Consider the following 17,717-nt stretch of genomic DNA (forward strand, 5'->3'; position numbering starts at 1 on the left):
GGGCTTTCCAAGGCTCAAGCTCCATCAGTTTGGAATAACTCTGGTGATCATGGCAGGGCCGGGCATGACCGTCGAGAAGATCATTATATTTAAATAACGAAAACGTATCACATATGTAAGGCCATGCCATTAAAATAGGTTAATCAAAAGCAGATAAAAAATGAAAAGTATTGGAAAATATACCCGTGTAGTTTGAGTTAGTTACAGATGAGATAAGTAGACTTAGAAATCTGTATACAGCTGGCTTATTTAAGCGGACCTTCCCCGAACCACCCCAGCCTACGGGCCCATAGACCGTGTTGTCAGTGGTCGGCAGGAAAGCTAGTCAGATAAAGCAAACTGTTTCCGCTTCATGACGCGCTGCTATAGTCTGCTTTACCACGTACAATATCGCAGCGTGTTGGTCGAGTTTTCGATTTAAGCTTGAAGAAATGTTCCTTTTAATACGCACTTGCTGAAATGATACAGAGTTGTCAATTTCAATTTAAACAAAAGTTTCTGTTACTACGTTCCTGTTACTTGATGAAAATTCCACGGTTTTGTTTTAACGCCGCACACTGACGAAGCACGAATTGACTTTTTACAAGGTTGCGTGGCATAAGCGATACCTCCCCTTGTTGTAGAGTGCCTTGACTCAAGTTACATGTACCATACGTAACTTTCACCTGACCATTGACTGGAAATATAAATATACTAATGAACCTTGGTCTCACTATTTTCGGTAGGAGGGGGAGGGGAGATTGGGATCGCTACTTTCGGAGGACTCGCTATTTTCGAGCGGCCGCTACTTTTGGGATTTATTAACGGCCACAATTTTTTGACGTTACTTTCGTGAGGGGGGTTGCTTCTTTTGGAAGTTTACGGTATTTGTTTATTAATTACAGCGTTCCTAATTAGCACAACAGTGCTAAAAAGCATTTAACACTTAAATAAAGATTTTTTATTTATTTTTATGTTATATCATATAGTTTTGTCTGCGCTTCCCATCTTTGTTTCATCTTTATTGAAAGGACCATTTTATCCTGCAAAATGTCTTAATAAAACCAAACACAATACTGCTTACATAAATGAAATAACAGTCAGCTTCGTCCGGATACTGATGCTTAAAAACTCCTTGCCAAAGTCGAGTTTTAATTGAAACCCCTCGCGCGCGTTTTTAACAGCATTTTTCAGCCTCGCCTATCGGTTTACTCTTTAACGATCTTGGAACAATCAGGGGCGTTGCTAGCCTTTAAGCTATTAAGCAAGGGCTTAACAAGAATTTCTGTAAATAATTTTTTTTAGCAGCCGAAAGGCCATATATCTTTTTTTCTTACTATTCAATAGCGAAACAAAATAATGACTTTCAATCTTATACATGAAAAAATGCTGAAAGATTATTAACAAAGCAGAACTTTGAAATAGTTTTGCGCACGAAAATTTAGTTGAAATTTCGATATCCGTGATCCGTGATTCGCCATTTATTCCATTCGTGAATCGTGCAAGAGACTTCCCTGTACGACCCTCTTACTACCTCGTTCATACGATCTGCCAAAAAAGCCTTTCATGACAAAGTCAGTAAGGCCTGAGCAGTCCTGATATTAACTGTGAAAAGTGGTAGTCAGTCGTTAACACGGTATTTGTTCTGGAAAATTCCTGATCTATCCCAACCATTGTTGAAAGCAAAGTGCATCTTTAACGACTATGTTGTGTCACAGACTGAACATGAAGGCGCCCACACCATTCCTCGTGAGATCCCGCCCTATCAAAAACAACGATCTTTATCCAGTACTGTTGCTACAGAGGAACAAGCGGCTTGAACTGATGAAGGGCGTTGATATCTCTAAAGCATGTGGTTATGATGGAGTTGGCAACAGGAATATTAAAATGTGTAGTGATGGTTTTCATGTCTATTTTACTCGTTTTATCAGTCTGTCTTTTTCACTTGATCAGTATCCTAGTGAGTGGAAATCCTCCATTTAAGAATAGGCCCGCAATGCGTACTTGTGGGCTTATGCTTAGTTTTATTCCTTCAACTCGGAGAAAATTACACGGTCCTGTTTCACTGCTGCTAAGTTTTTCTAAGATCTGTGAAAAAAATCAGTTTTTACATCTGTACAATTTTTTGATGGAAACTGGTTTTCTTTATAAATTTCAGTCTGGTCTCAGGCCTGGTGAATGATGATTCAACCATATGAACCATTTGATTTTCCTTGTTCATAAGATTTATGAAGCCTTGGAGAGTAGTAAAGAGGTACGAGCTGTGTTCCTTGATATAAACAAAGCATTTGATGAAGTGGGGCATGCTGGGTTGTTGTGTAAGTTGGAGGCTCTTGGAGTACAATCTCCCTTACTTGAATGGTTTGAGGGTTGCTTGCGTAACCGAGTGCGTAGTTATAGAAGGGCGATGCTCAGTCTGACTGGCGAACAGTCAACTCTGGAGTTCCTCAAGGGTCTGTGTTACACCCGCTTTTATTTCTTATTTACAATAATATTACTGATGGTCTCACCCCTCTTCCTTTTATTTATGCCGATGATACTACACTGTTTGGTCACCTCAATTCTGATTTAAATAAGATCTCCGACTGGGCTTACATTAATGGGTGGTAACTATGAATCCTGTTAAATCTCGCAATACTGTATTTTCTCTGAAGCGCAATAAACAAGTTCACACCCCCCCCCCCTCCCCCTCCCCCCAATTATTTCTCAACCCCAATGCCGTCAGTGACGTTTATTTCTCACACTCACTTACGCTTAACTTTACAGCGTAATATGTCACGGAGAAATCATATGATAGTTATAAAGATGTCTGAGAAAGCTTCTAAGCTATTAAATATGCTGAAATTTTTCAAATACAAAGTTGAACGATCCACCTTAAGATGTTTGTATAAAAGTCTATTTAGACCACTCATGGAATGTCACATACGGTTGAGTATCCCATCATACACTAAAAGCACAATCTATAACAAGGAAACGCCATTTTCACGAAAAAAGTCAAACTCTCGTCGAAATAACCCGCTATGAACTTAAGTGGCAGTCCCGCTAAAAGCGGTCCACTCGACTTCGGGACCAAACGTAATTTTCCTTCATTTTTTGTCAGTGAAAAGGGTTTGACACATATATATATAAAAAAGCAATTTATTATTTTCCAATTCCGTATTTTTGCTTTGCTACGAGCCAAAATTGAATTTTGGCCGAACTGAGGTTGCCGATCGTGATCAGAAACGTAAAATTCACCGATTTTGTGAAGCGTGCTACGTCGCCTAAAATGCAGCTCACGGAATTTGTTTTCATGCGGATTTTAAGGTACATTCATTACTTTGACTGACGAAATATGGAAACTTTTCGAAAAATTCTAAGCTTACCAGCGAGGCTGGAAGACACCCTACTCCGAGGCCTTTGATCACCTACTTAAATTTAGCCAAATTTAACGGGGAAAATCTCAAAAGCTGGGTCTAAATGAAGCCTAAAAAGCACATCACAGTAAATTTCATACCTTAATCAACCGTTCTATAAGTTCAAACCGGTGGGTATCTCCTTGGATTGCTCGCGAGAACAGATTAAAATCTGCCATAGTCAGTGTGTTTACATAGCTATTCCTCGTGTCAAAGCTCATTTGCATAACCCTAGCACCCGGTGAAAATACATCTTCTTCCGTTCAGGTTCGTTTGTTAACCTTCTGAGTAGTGGCAAATAGCTTCCTTTAATACTTGTGTACACTCTAGATCCAGTTTTAAGGTGAAGGTTGCGTTAAAGTTGATGAATTCTCAAGACTTGCGAGACTCCAAAAGTAAATAATGACGCCGGTCTGCAGAAATTAACCGTAGCCGTCGTCCTGACCCTTCAATAAATTCTGCCGCAGAGGTAGCACTAGGAGAAGAAGAAAATCGTAAGTTTTCATTTACCGTTTAATGGCAACTGAATCCTGTACTACTGCCAAGACTACTGGGAGCTTGAGGGCTATATGCCCGAATTTGAAAAACAACAACGAACACTTGCCGGTTGCATCGCTGGGAAATGAACCTGAATGCACACGACACGCTTGAATGGAACTATGTTTTGCGATGAATGATGGGCTTCACTTCTGTTTTATGCTTGATGCTTGTCTTTTAGTATCTTGCACAGCGCATAAAATAAACTTCGGGATCCGTTTATCGGACCGTTTATACAACGAAAGCTGCACCAGTTTCGTCAAAATGTCGCAAAAGTTGTAACGTGACCAATTACCCGGGAGGGGGAACTCCCTTATATGGGCTATATAGGTATCTTGTGAGGCCCCAAAGGGTAGGGTTTTTCATAAATAGGGTATCGATTTTGGCCATTTTGGTTATAAATTGGGTATGGTTTTAGCACTCTAGTCTTGAATTGGGTATGTTTCTTAGCAGAAGCTACTTTTTCATCATTATCAATAAGACCTTCAACAAAAGCCCTTCATAACGTATGTTTAGGGCAACTGTGTCAGCCGCAACGGTCATAAATAGGCTATCGAATTTTTCGTCAGGTCATAAGTCAAAAAGATGGTAAGGGTTTTGGGAAGTGGGCCGCACACCCCCACTCAACTTTTCTGGAAGTACCCCCCCCCCCGGGCCAATTACCAGGGGCCGAGGGCAAATCCCCTACCCCGCGCGCGCCGATCATTAGATTTGGCAAGATTTTCTCATGTCAATATTGATAATGAAAAAGCTACCCATTAATTTTTTGGACTAGTGCAATGATTTCAGTATGACCGAACGACGACAATCATTGCACCTATTCAATTTTTATTGAAACATATGGTTAAGTGATGGGACATGCACTCTTACTGGTGTGGGACTCAAGCGTTGGTGCCCGGGAAGTACTCCCTTATATGGGCTATGTAGGTATGGGCGGTCCCAAAGGGTTGGTTTTTCAACCGTTTTGGTCATAAATGGGGCAAAATTATCAACTTCTTTCAACACTTAACCATATGTTTCGCGAGGCGGAGAAATCAAAGACATACTATTTTTATGGCCAATAATTCTGGTGTCGTCAGAAAATATGGGAAGCTTAGTAGTCCTATAAACACAAAGTGAGAAATCGGCCTCTCAACATCTGCACTCGCTTCGATATGGACGTTTTTTGGAAGGTTTGTCTTGACTCTGGGGGAGAAGCCCGGGGAAGAAGATGACTCACGTGATGTCATTCTTGCATTCATCAATTCCTTTATTTTAGCTTCCATTTATGTATATCTTTCTTCTTTTATGATAATAATATCGTCTTTAATGTAAATATTAATTTGAATTAACTTAGTATGCGGCCAACGCCAACTTATATCTACATGACAGTGACCAACTCGAAAGCTCATTGGTTACTTTGGTCACTGTACACAATTAAATGCTGTTTCTTCTAGTTAATTTCTGTCTGTATTTATTTTCCCTATATCATTGTAAACCATCTTACGTTAAGTTGTTTTTCTGTAAATAGTGTGCGTTAATAAAAAACTGAAAACTGAAAACAGACAAGGAAGATGCCAATGAGAGGCCAAATGCCACACGCTCAGGGCGAGCCTTAACTGGGAGATCCGAAATGACTTCTCTTTCTTTTGATTTATTGAGGCCCAATAACTATATAGCTACCTACAAGGAGCTAATCTCTCTCGCTAGCCGGAAAAGAGAGCGTGGACTGACCGGAGTGTGCAAACATTTTTCAGACCAAAAGGGTCAAATTCAGACCAGAATGGCTTGAAAACTATATACCCTTTGAGGGCCCAAAACCATATACCTCACACAGGGAAGCACCCCGAGTGGCTAACTCTCCCTCGATCCAGGAAAAGAGAGTGTGAGATGATCGCACGGGATCTTGAGACAAAGAAAAGTTGAATGGGATCTACCTAGTTAGACAACTCTACAAGCAGAAACACTGATCACGAGGTCGCTAGAATTTCACATATAAATTCGGTTTAACAAAACGTTCAAAAGAAACAGCGTTAAACGCAATTCAATAGAATCTACTTCATTACTGCGAACTGCTTTAAAATGGGTGATAATTTGCGCATGTGTTAGTAGATTCACGTTGCATTCCTCGCAGTCCATAATGACCATGTTCCTGGTTGATAACACAGGGAGTCTACGTCGTATCTGTTTCATGTCTAGAACGGCTGGGTACGTCGTTTTTTATTCTTCAGCAGTCGCCTCTGTTTGCGCATCAGTTCTGTCGGCAGAAAGGTATGGCAAGGCTTCAACATAACATCAGGAGCCGTAATCGGGGACGGAGATTTTAAGTCTTGGTATCCGCGCGCACCTATGATATGGGACATTTTTTCTATTTTTAGAACAAATTGCGTCATCCTGACTACAATATCCGCGCGGATCCACGCACATGTCGTGGGTTCTGGTGTGGATGTTGTTACGTTGCGTGATCAAACGGTGAGAGTTGTGAGGTTCTCTAGCGGATTTTTCCCACCGATGGCGTTGAATAGAGCAGGGTCTAAGAACCAGGGCGCTTATATGTAGTTTTATGCTCTGAGCTAATGGAAAAGGTGAGTTTTTCAAGATCACAAACAAGACTTCAATTTTGTGCTGTGAATGAATAATAAGATCTGCTCGCGCTAGTTCTAAGCTAATGCGTACGCTTTTGCGTTTGTTCTGACTTACAGTCAAACCAAGTGAAGCGTACCCCCCAAGATTACGGGCGCTTTCTATTTCGACCAAATAATTCCGGTACGAATTTCCGGAAATTTTCTAGGGCGAATGGAATGATCGTGGTGGTCGCGACCAAAAGAACTAGCGCTGTATTGTATTTTACTAGCGCTGAAATGTATTGGCGTCGAGCGTATATATGCCCTTCCGATCGCACAGCAGGTAAGATGCCTAACATATTGGGCTACCGGGAGACCCCTTGACAACGTTAGAAAATTTAATGGCTTAATACGTCAAACAACAACATAGGTGTTTCTGGCAAACTAATTTTGCTTTAACCAATATGGATTAAGAAATATTTTCAGACCTGAAACAGATTGGCGTCTCCATACCTTATAGCTATTCTAAGGATTTCCGTTCTTCTAACAATAGTAACTCGCCGTATTAGCACTGACCTTTCATAGCTGCCAAAGCTTCGGTCAAAGTTTAGTTCTGTGCCATATTAAATCCAACAAAAATCAAATAAAACTATCATAAAAACATTTTAAATAATTTTTCAGTTGAATAAAGCCTTTTTCAAGTCAATTGGATAAAAGAGCCACAATTGGATACTTGCGCCAAAGTTAGAAAAGTGCGCCACACTTGGATAAATGCGCCTCACGTGAAAAAATGCCGCACACTTAAGAAAATGCGGCACACTTTGAAAAATGCGCCACACTTAAAAAATTGCAGCACACTTGGAAATATGCGCCACACTTAAGAAAATGCGGCACATTTGAACAAAATGCGCCACGCTTAAGAAAATGCGCCACACTTGGAAAAATGCGACACACTTGGAAAAATGCGCCACACTTAGGAAAATGCGGCACACTTCCATAAATGCGCCACACTTAAGAAAATGCGGCACACTTGGAAAAATGCGTTACACCTGGAAACATGCGCCACACTTGGAAAAATGCGCCATACTTAAGAAAATGCGGTACACTTGGAAAAATGCGTCACATTTAAGAAAATGCGGCACACTTGGATAAATGCGCCACACTTAAGAAAATGCGCCACAAATAAGAAAATGCGGCACACTTGGAAGAATGCGCCACATTTAAGAAAATGCTGCACACTTGAAAATATGCGCCAGACTTAACAAAATGCGCCACACTTGGAAAAATGGGCCCCACTTAAGCAAATGCGGCACACTTGGAAATATGCGGCAGCCTGGAAACATGCGCCACACTTGGAAAAATGCGCCACACTTAAGAAAATCCGGCACACTTGGAGAAATGCACCTCGTGTGGATCAATGCGCCACACTTAAGAAAATGCACCACACTTGGAAAAATGTGCCGGATTTAAGAAAATGCGGCACACTTGAAAAAATGCGCCACACTTAAGAAAATGCGCCACACTTGGATAAATGCTCCTCACGTGGATGAATGCGCCACACTTAAGAAAATGCGGCACACTTGGAAAAATGCGCCACACTTAAGAAAATGCGGCACACTTGGAAAAATACACCACACTTAAGAAAATGCGACACACTTGGAAAAATGCGACACACCTGGAAACATGCGCTACACTTTGAAAAATGCGCCACACTTAAGAAAATGCGGTAGACTTGGAAAAATACGTCACACGTGGAAACATGTGCCTTACTTGGAAAAATGCGCCAGACATAAAAATGCGCCACACTTGGATAAATGTGGCACACTTGGAAAAATGCAGCACACTTAGAAAAATGCAAGATACTTGGAAAAATGCGGCACACTTAGGAAAATGCGCCACAGTTGAAAAAAAGCGGCACACTTGGATAAATGCGCCCAACTTGGTTGATAAACTTGTTATAAATCACGTGTTTAAAACGCATGCTGTTCCATTGGCTCTGGTATCTTCATATTGGTTAGTAGGTAATTTTTAGCGCTTAAAAAGAATGAAGGCATGACTAGTCAGACATTTTACGGAAGCTTAAAGTGTATACCCATTATTAAAAAGGATTTTCCCGCAAAACTTACTTCAAACGGAAGAAAAGAGGATGGTACAAAAAAAAATTGAGTTGAAAGGAAAAAACAAAAAAAGAATAAAAGCGGAGTCACCCGACTGGCGTCGAGCGTACATATGCCCTTTCGACCGCACCGCAGGTCAGATTCGTAACCCATTGGGTTACCGGAGGACTCGTTGACAAGCTTAGAAAAGTTAATAGCTAAATACGTCAAACAACAATATAGGTGTTTCTGGCAAACTAATTTTGCTTTAACCAATATGGATTAAGAAATATTTTCACACCTGAAACAGATTGGCGTCTCCATAACTTATAGCTACTCTAAGGATTTCCGTTCTTCTAACAATAGTAACTCGCCGTCTTAGCAAACCTTTCATAGCTGCCAAAGCTTAGGTCAAAGTTCTAATAAAACCATCATGAAAAATTTTAAATAAAAACTCGTTATACATCACACGTTTAAAACACTTGGTGTTCCATTGGCTCTGGTATCTTCATATTGGTTAGTAGGTAATTGTTAGGGCTTAAATAGAATGAAGGCATGACTAGTCAGGCATTTTACGGAAGCTTACAATGCATACCCTTTCTTAAAAAGCATTTTCACGTCAAAATTACTTTAAACGGAAGAAAAGAGGATTGTACAAAAAAAAAAATATCTATTGAGGTTGAAACGAAAGAGAAAAAAAAAGAATAAAAGCGGAGTCCCCGACTTGCGTCGAGCGTATATATGCCCTTCCCACCGCACAGCGATTGTGCTACCGGGGGACTGCTTGATTTGCTTAGAAAATTTAATAGCTACATACGTCGAGCAACAATATAAGTTTTACTTGGAAACTAATTTTGCTTTAACCAATATGGATTAAGAAATATTTTCAGAATGGAATGAAGGCATGACTTGTCAAGCATTTTACGGAAGCTTACAGTGGATACCCTTTCTTAAAAAGCCTTTTTATATCAAACTTACTTTAAACGGAACAAAACAAGATTTTTCTTTAAAAAAATTGTATTTTAGAGATTCAAATTGAAACGACTGGTCGTCGCAAACATGTAGTTTTACTTGAACAATTACTAAACGTTAGCAGGAAATGAACCCAGCAATACAAGAGGAGGATGACCCTGGTACAACTTGCAGCAAGCAAAAAACGTCAAAGAGGAAGAAGATTAAGAGCAACGAATGCAACAAAAAGCCAAGGAAGTGAAACGTGTGTAAGAGGAGGCAGAAAAATTTATTGAAGGACTATACGTAGTACAAGAGTCAAACAGCGGAAGAAAGACAGACTGTTCAAAATTTAATAAGTCACGTTATTTTGTTACTGTTTTCTTTTTTTTTTAAGTAATAAAATTTTATTAACCCGTACAAATCTTCCATTATTTGAACAGGGTACAATCTTTACTATTATCACATAATTGTGACAATGAAAATAGACAGTGTGCAGACTCCAGGAACCAGTGTCCGTAAAGCGGGGTTGACAATATATGAGAGTGACTCGGGACACAGAAAAGTGTCCGTTGTCCGCATTAGCCGGTGTCCGTATAAAGCGGGCTAATTTTAGAGAAATTATATGAGCTTTTTGTCGGGACAAACGAGATTGTCCGTTATAAGTGGGTGTCCGTAGAGCGGGGTTCCACTGTATAATCAAGGCAAATTACGCAAAGCATTTGTACATTGGTCTTTCAGTGACACACGTGCCGCTAAATACAGAAGTTGCGCACTATAAAAGAGCTCACCATTCCCAGACATAAAGAGGACGCCATGATGATGATGTCACGAGACTCCTCGTCGCCGAATAATGACCTCACGAAATTTTTTTAAAATAAATTATATTAGTTTCAGTCGCAATGCATTATGGGAAGAAATTTATTCTTCCTCTGGCGGATAGCTCAATTTGTTTTGTTCTTCTAACAACAGTAGTTCGCCTATTTCAGGCCATAAGTTGCCCGAGGAAAGCTTCAAAAGCTTATAAGGTTCATCTCTGGGCTGAGCTCAAAAGAATTAAAACAAACCCTTCAAAAGGGGCTGAGTCATGGTTTGCGCATATCGAAAAGTTTAGCCTCAATTTTTCATATTCGTTGTTTGGAATCCGGGTTAATCTTCTCCATCCTTAGCCATCCTTGTTCCTTTATGGTTTATCATTATCTCTTTGGCGTTTTTCTATCTTATTAAACTGTTACTTTCAGATTTCCTACCGTTTAAAGGGAATTTTTTATGCGGCCAAAATAACTCAAAATACCGTCACTGAGCTCCTTTAAGCTTTTTAAATAGCCTTGTATCAGTTATAGAGTTTTCTTGAAGTCCATCATTGAATCTTTTCCAAACCGAAAAGAAATTAAGTTCCTATTGTGATGCGTACTTTTCAAGGTCTTTTTTAGTAGCCAATTTTATTCCGTATTTGAATGCGCACAACATGGGAATTTCACGGAAATCTAGCAAGGAGGTCTCAATGGAGTTAACCATTAGTCGTAAACTAGGCCAAAAATTTGGCTGTTAGAAGATTTTAACCGTTAGCCGCAAGCCTCAAGTCTCAAGTCTCAAGATTTCTTCTCAAGACATTTTGTGTCTTGTCTTGTGGCTTGCATTGGTATTTATAGCCTGCTGTATTAGTCTACAATTCTTATAATAATAATAATACCTTTTTCCATCGCGAAATGGTCATAAGACCTTGAATATATTTTACAGTAATCAATATTAAATCGATAACTTTGGAGAGAGGGTACAGTCCATTATGTCGATAATTAACTGGGTAAAACATTTGACCGTCGATATCATCATTCCTTTGAACTTTTCTGCCATTAAAAAAACAGCTTTAGCCAAATGAATTCGTGATGTCCTTCAGTTTGCTGGGAATACTCATTGAAAGGTTCTTATTAGATTTTTAACGCATTTTTCTCATCGCTTTTCGAGATAAAAAGTTACTTAATATCTTTAGAAAACAAAAAAACAGTGTACATTACTAGTTCTTATTCAATTACCTTGCTTCCCTAGTCAATGGCAGTTACACCAACAAGCCGGTACCTTTTTTATCTAGCTGCTTTTCCACTAGAGAAAAACAAAGGAAATCTCTCATAAGAGAACAGGATCATCAACGGCAGGATTTCCAGAACACGACCCACCAATGGAAATGTTTTTGGCATTCTGTCAAGCAGGTTCAGGGTATTTTCTACCGTTATGTGTGTAAAGCCAGAGGGTGCTGTCAAAATTGTCCTCTGTGCAATAGCTCTGCACAACTTTGTAAGATCAAGGGTTCAAGAGAAGTAATTCATCATGTCCTTCACTGAAAGGTCCTTCATCATTGAAAGCTTTTTATTTTGACGTGTCATTAGATTGCTAACGGGTTTTGTTCAACGCTTTCCGTGATGAGATGTTAACAAACACCTCTGCAATATAAATAACAGTATACGGTACTTATTCTTATGATTACCTTGTCGAGTAGACTCAAAAACCATCTTGACGGAGAATACATCTTGATTTTTGTGTTTGCAAATTCTGCGTCGTTGCAGTTCCATAACAACTCCAGACAGAAGCGCAGCAACAAACGGAATGCTTCAAACTTTTTCATACCCAATGGCGAGGGAAAAGGAAAATTTATACCAGTTGAAACATTGAACGTGCCTGTTAAACAACGAACGTAAAGCAGCAATGTGATTTGCAATGTAAATATATAAATTTTTTCCAAACACGCGTGTGGTTCTCAAAGAGATCATTTGATTGGTTCGTGTCTGTACTGTATTTAGTTCGCAACACCTTACTACAATTCAGCCCTAGGAGAGTGCCATTCCTTTGATTTGGTGGTGGATAGTCATACTAAAAAGGACGCGCAGAAAGACATTGGTGACGCAGTTGGCAAATTCATTTATGCCTACTGTGTTGTCAAAAATTGTGGACTACAAAACGTTTTGATCCTCTGTTTAATACCTAGTTGAGGTCACCATCGTGCGTTAGTTTACAAAGCTATAACGAAAACATGCAACTGTACAAACTAAATTTTGAGCTCTTTAATTCTATCAGTCAATCAATCAATCAATCAATCAATCAATCAATCAACTCGTTATTAAGTTAAGTAAGTAAGAACTTTATTTAAGGGTCAGTATATTTAGCCCACGTGGGCTAATTGGGGACACTGTATTAACTCTACCTAAAATTTTCATTAATAGTATTATAAGATTCTCTTAAAAAAATTAAAATTGAAATATCGGCAAACAATGAAAAGAAATCAAAGAGTATATGCTGGCCTAAGAAACGCCTTAATTGAATGTTATATTAATTAAAGTTTAACATTCTAAAATTCTATATTAATGTACATTAAAAATTCTAAAAAAAAATCGTCCTTTCTTCTTAATGGATGGGCGAGGTCTCTTATCTCGGGCGAAAAAATTTAATGGCCGCACAGGTTGCAGCAATTGCTGTTGTTACTTAGATAACCCATGTAATCACTGTATTAATCAATCAATCAATCAATCAACCAACCAACCAACCAATCAATCAATCAATCAATCAACCAGCCAACCAACCAACCAATCAACTAATCAATCAGCCAACCAATCAATCAATCAACCAACCAATCAACCAACCAACCAATCAATCAACCAACCAACCAACCAACCAATCAACCAATCAATCAATCAATCAATCAATCAATCAATCAATCAACCAACCAACCAACCAACCAATCAACCAATCAATCAATCAATCAATCAACCAACCAACCAACCAACCAATCAACCAATCAATCAATCAATCAATCAGTGATGTTCATTACATTCTGCTGAATGTAACCTTAGTTCAGCTGAATTCACATTTAAACAAAAGAATGTACTGTCTTAGCGATAGCAGTATTCATCAACAAAGCTTCATATGTAGTGTACAATGGGTTTCGGTTGTTTTTGCCAGCGGACTTTTACTGGTTCTTTTCTTTGCCTCGGTTTTCTTTGGTGGATTCAGGATGACGTCACAACCTTCTTTTGCCTTATCCTTGACGTAAGCCACGTACTTTGTCACGTGATCGGATAAGTAAGCAAATGGCGAGGATCCCTGGGCAAGAACCTAAAGAACATGAACAGTGAATTTAGCTTGAAAATTAAAACTAATAACACCGCCGCCTCTTCTGCTAAGATTTCCCTGTATTCAAACACCCTGGGCCTTGGATTTCGTTTGCCTCACAAGGCTTGATACATAGGATTGCGGTGAGTGTTTTTGTTTTATACTACATTGAAATTACGCCCTGCGACCCATCTCCGTACCCCAGCACTCTTTCCCTATTTTTCCCGTTTTGGACCCCATTTGTAGCTACAGTGTATGTTGCACATCTATGACATGAACTTAGTTGACCGGCAAACAAGCTTTCTGATCTGTTTATCCCTCCCTCTTCCTTTGAAAAGTCTCTAAAAGAGAGTGCAAGTAAAAGCAAACGCACCTTATAGTCGAAGCCTCTTAGACTGAAATCTTTGCCAAGAGCTCCCTTAGAATAGCTTCTGGATTTCTCTATCTCCAGCTGACCAATCATGTAAGCGATCGTTTGTCCGGGGTCGCTCTGGTGCCGAGTCACCTGACGAGGTTATAAAAGAACATTGCTCGGATATGTTCAAAAATTGCTTAACAACAGATGTGAAGAGGACAACATATAAACCAACGTAAACTGAATGAATGAATGTTAGTGAGAAATATTTGATTGATTTCACACATCCTGGCAGGTTAATTTAGGCTCCACTGGGATTTGAACTTATTCCTAATCAAGTTCGCTGCCGGGCCAATACGTTCTGACCTATTTTAACGTCCAGCTGATTAGAATAATTCAACATACTCAGCTATGTCGAGAGGTACTAGATCTGGTATTATTGTCCAACCTCTCAGTAATCCGCTGATCAGCCTTACGTTATGTCTAGTTGAAATATTTATTGTTTATTGTTGTTTTGTAGAAACTGTTTGGTCTGTGGAAATTGTTTAGTCTGAAGAAACGAAACCATCTTAGGGATAATTAACTACGATCTTAAATCATTATTCACGTGGATATACAGGGATGGCGGAACATATTTTGGATTGGGGCGGGGGGCTTAGAAGCGAGCGCCAGAGGCGCTAACTTGTTGGGTGTCTGGAGATATTTGTAAAATTATTATTTTATGTACTTTTTGCTTGAAATTGGGTGGAGTTACCCAACGCCAATCCCCCCCGGCTCTGCCGTCCCTGATATATAGAGTTTCTCCCGGGCATGAAACCACAAAAAACATAACCCCCTCTCCCTCCCTTCTCGCTGCCAGTCGTTAATTGTACTTTTAGTAAAGAGCTGTGAATCGCTGGGCCATTTTTATTTTAAACTCTCGCGGGCTACAAATGAATGGTAGGGGTTCAAGTGTAATGCTCACTAGGTATAAAAGTGGAAATTTATTGCTGTCAGTATAGACTTAGAGCTATTTTCTCACATCCTTCTTGGCAAGGTCTGTATCGTCCCACGCGTATTTACTTAAGTACTCCAGGGCCGTGTCTCTTGTGAAACCAAAATAGTGCAAATCAGTGTCCAAGATCAATCGAAGAGCTCACCATACCTACATTAAGAAGAGTGGAGATAACTACAAGGAAAACAGTTGTTTTTGGAACAAAATAAGAGATAACTGCCACCACAATTACGTTCTTAAAGGAGCTCAGTCACAGTAGTTTAAGTTATTTTGGCCACGTACGAAATTACTTTTAAATTGAAGGCAACCTGAAAGTAGTAGTTGACTAAGATAGAAAAACACTACAGGGATAATAATAAACTATAAAGAAACAAGGACCGTGAAGGATGGAGAAGATTGACACGGATTACAAACGACGAACTTGAAAAATTTAAGCTAAACTTTTCAGGATGCGCAAAACGTGACGTAGCTCCTTTAAGAGTGATGGTGTTGCAATAAAACAAAACAATAATTAAGGGAATTAAAACATAAAAACATCTGCCATTGAGTTGAAGAGGCATGATATATGGCGTCACTTTGTATAACTTTAACACAGAAGTTGCCTCTTTCTGTAGAAAGCTATCCAGAGGTATATTCTTATATTATTAAATAATCTTAGCAGTTTCGTTGCCTGTTCGCGTTTTAGACAACAAGCTGGTATAATTTGATGGACGATCTTCAGTACATTTTTGATGACGGCGGAAAACGTTTCTTACAATCATTATGTAACGTAACGTAACAAAACATAACGTAACGTAATATAGCATAGCATAAAGTAACGTAACGTAACATGACACACATGTAACATGTAGCAAGATGAGTAACCAATAAAGAATCAGTAGAAACGAGCTAAAACTTAATGATGTGTGACACTAAAATGATCAAATAAAATTTGAGCCTGAAAGCCCTTTTAAATGCCAAAGAGTAGCTGGTTTGCAAAATGCTTCAGGATTAGCCCCTCTTCAGTAGATGAAAAATGAGTAAATGATAGCTTTGATTGGCGCACTCTCTCCTTACCTGCGACTTCAGCATTCCAAAGTTCTGCATGGGTTCATACTTGTAAGTGTCTGTATCTTCAGCCATGAGCGGATTCTCAGCGTATAGAACCCAACCTTCTGTAAACGCCGTGTAATAGGTGACGCTGTTAAGCCAACTAATCACACCGCCACAGCTGTCACGGGAATGTTCTTTGTTACCTTGAACCTGTTACAGGAGAAGAAGAACGTTAGGAATAACTATGAGAACTAGTTTTCTATGAGCGAGCAACCGACGAGGCACAGTTTCGTTGATCACCAAATCCAGGCAGGTTTAGTAAAATAACTTGACAGGAACACAGACCTAGCACGAGCTGTTGATGTACATGTAATGATAGCGCGAGCAAAGAGAATCTACATTTTGATAATCAAAATGAACGATTTTTTTTTCTTTTGTCGCGGTGTTTCCTAAAAGAAATAGAAAACATGCTCTCCGAGTTTCTGTCGAGTTATAGGGGTTTGTGTTCCCTCAGCATTTCTCGTTCTCCCAAACTTTCACTTGTGTTTCTGCCAAACTTCCTCTTGTGTTTCTATAACTGAGTGTTGCTCAATGTTGCAGAGCAGTTTTCATAGCAAAACTGAAGTAATCATTCTGGCCAATTAAAAATTACACAGACAATCCAGTAAACCAATCAGAACTCAAAGCAATACATGTAGCTAATGCAAAGCGCGGGAAAACGTGTGGAAGCGAGTCACGTTTGGTTACTTGTGATTAGATGACAAAGTGGCACGTGTTTTTTAAGTCAATTGCTTAGCGTCACAGTTATGCGCAACCATACCAAATGCGAATGGCTTTCGATAGTCAAATGAAAACCGCTCTATCTATTTTTTAGTCAAAAAGTTTGGAATAGTTTTCTTTTCGTTACGAGAAACATTAACCTGCGGGCTGTTGGGTTTTATTAGCGAGTTGACCTCACTAAGTGAACCAATAAGCTTCGCAACTTTTTGGCTTCATCAACGATCACTTCATAGAAATCGAGAGCGAAAAATCTAATTGTTATTTAGCACAGTAGTTGAGGTGTGTTGCACATCCGCGAACAATTAAACCGCTTTCAATCTCTTTTGGTGAGTGAACAGAGAGTTACACCACTGCGACTCGTTGACTGTGTAATTCCCGTTAAATTTTAAATAAAATAACCCTTTCAATATAGGAACTTATAATGTTACTTCTCAAACTTATTAATAATTCATCAAGTTAAAACAAAGAAAATAAAAACCGTGAGGTAGGTTTGGATACCTTATCTTAATTAGCATAGATTTTGATGAGTCTACTTGTCTGTTTACTCCTTAGTTTTCTTTTTGATTTAGAAGATATATCAAACACTCTAGATAGTGTTTCATCGGCTATCCAAACACCTCAAATTTCGTCAAAAATACTCTGCTGTGCGTGGTATTTTCAACTCTATTCTCGGTGTTTGGATATCCTGATGAACCACCGTCTCTCGTGTTTGATATATTACATATAATGTTACAATAAAAAGTTGTTTGTTGTTTTTGTAGATACCTCTGCCGTTTATTTCTTGTGCCTCTTAAATGTGCTGAGGTGGCAAGAAATTTCAGATACATAAAATATAATCTGCTTCCCACCGTGAATCTGCAAAGTAGACACCAGTTTTGCAACGCCTTTGAATGGTATACCATGAAGTATCCCACGAATGAATTGCATTTTCTCGATATACACACGAGTCTTTAG

General features: G+C 39.2%; 1 protein-coding gene across 1 annotated transcript; it reads right to left on the reverse strand.

Moving 5' to 3' along the window:
• Nucleotides 1–12,454: 12,454 nt before the first annotated feature.
• On the reverse strand, nucleotides 12,455–16,726 carry LOC149107796 (uncharacterized). Its single transcript, XM_089296378.1, has 4 exons — nucleotides 16,008–16,726; nucleotides 14,979–15,101; nucleotides 13,976–14,107; nucleotides 12,455–13,605 (listed from the first exon to the last, which is right to left on the reverse strand). Exons 3-4 carry the CDS (start codon nucleotides 14,063–14,065, stop codon nucleotides 13,402–13,404), a joined length of 294 nt encoding a protein of 97 aa, XP_089152504.1. The 5' UTR covers nucleotides 14,066–14,107; nucleotides 14,979–15,101; nucleotides 16,008–16,726; the 3' UTR covers nucleotides 12,455–13,401.
• Between the last annotated feature and the right edge of the window lie 991 nt (nucleotides 16,727–17,717).

The sequence above is a fragment of the Orbicella faveolata genome, unplaced genomic scaffold (genome assembly GCF_042242905.1).
Source record: "Orbicella faveolata isolate gen_17 unplaced genomic scaffold, um_ofav_v1 contig_26, whole genome shotgun sequence".
Lineage (NCBI taxonomy): Eukaryota > Metazoa > Cnidaria > Anthozoa > Scleractinia > Merulinidae > Orbicella > Orbicella faveolata.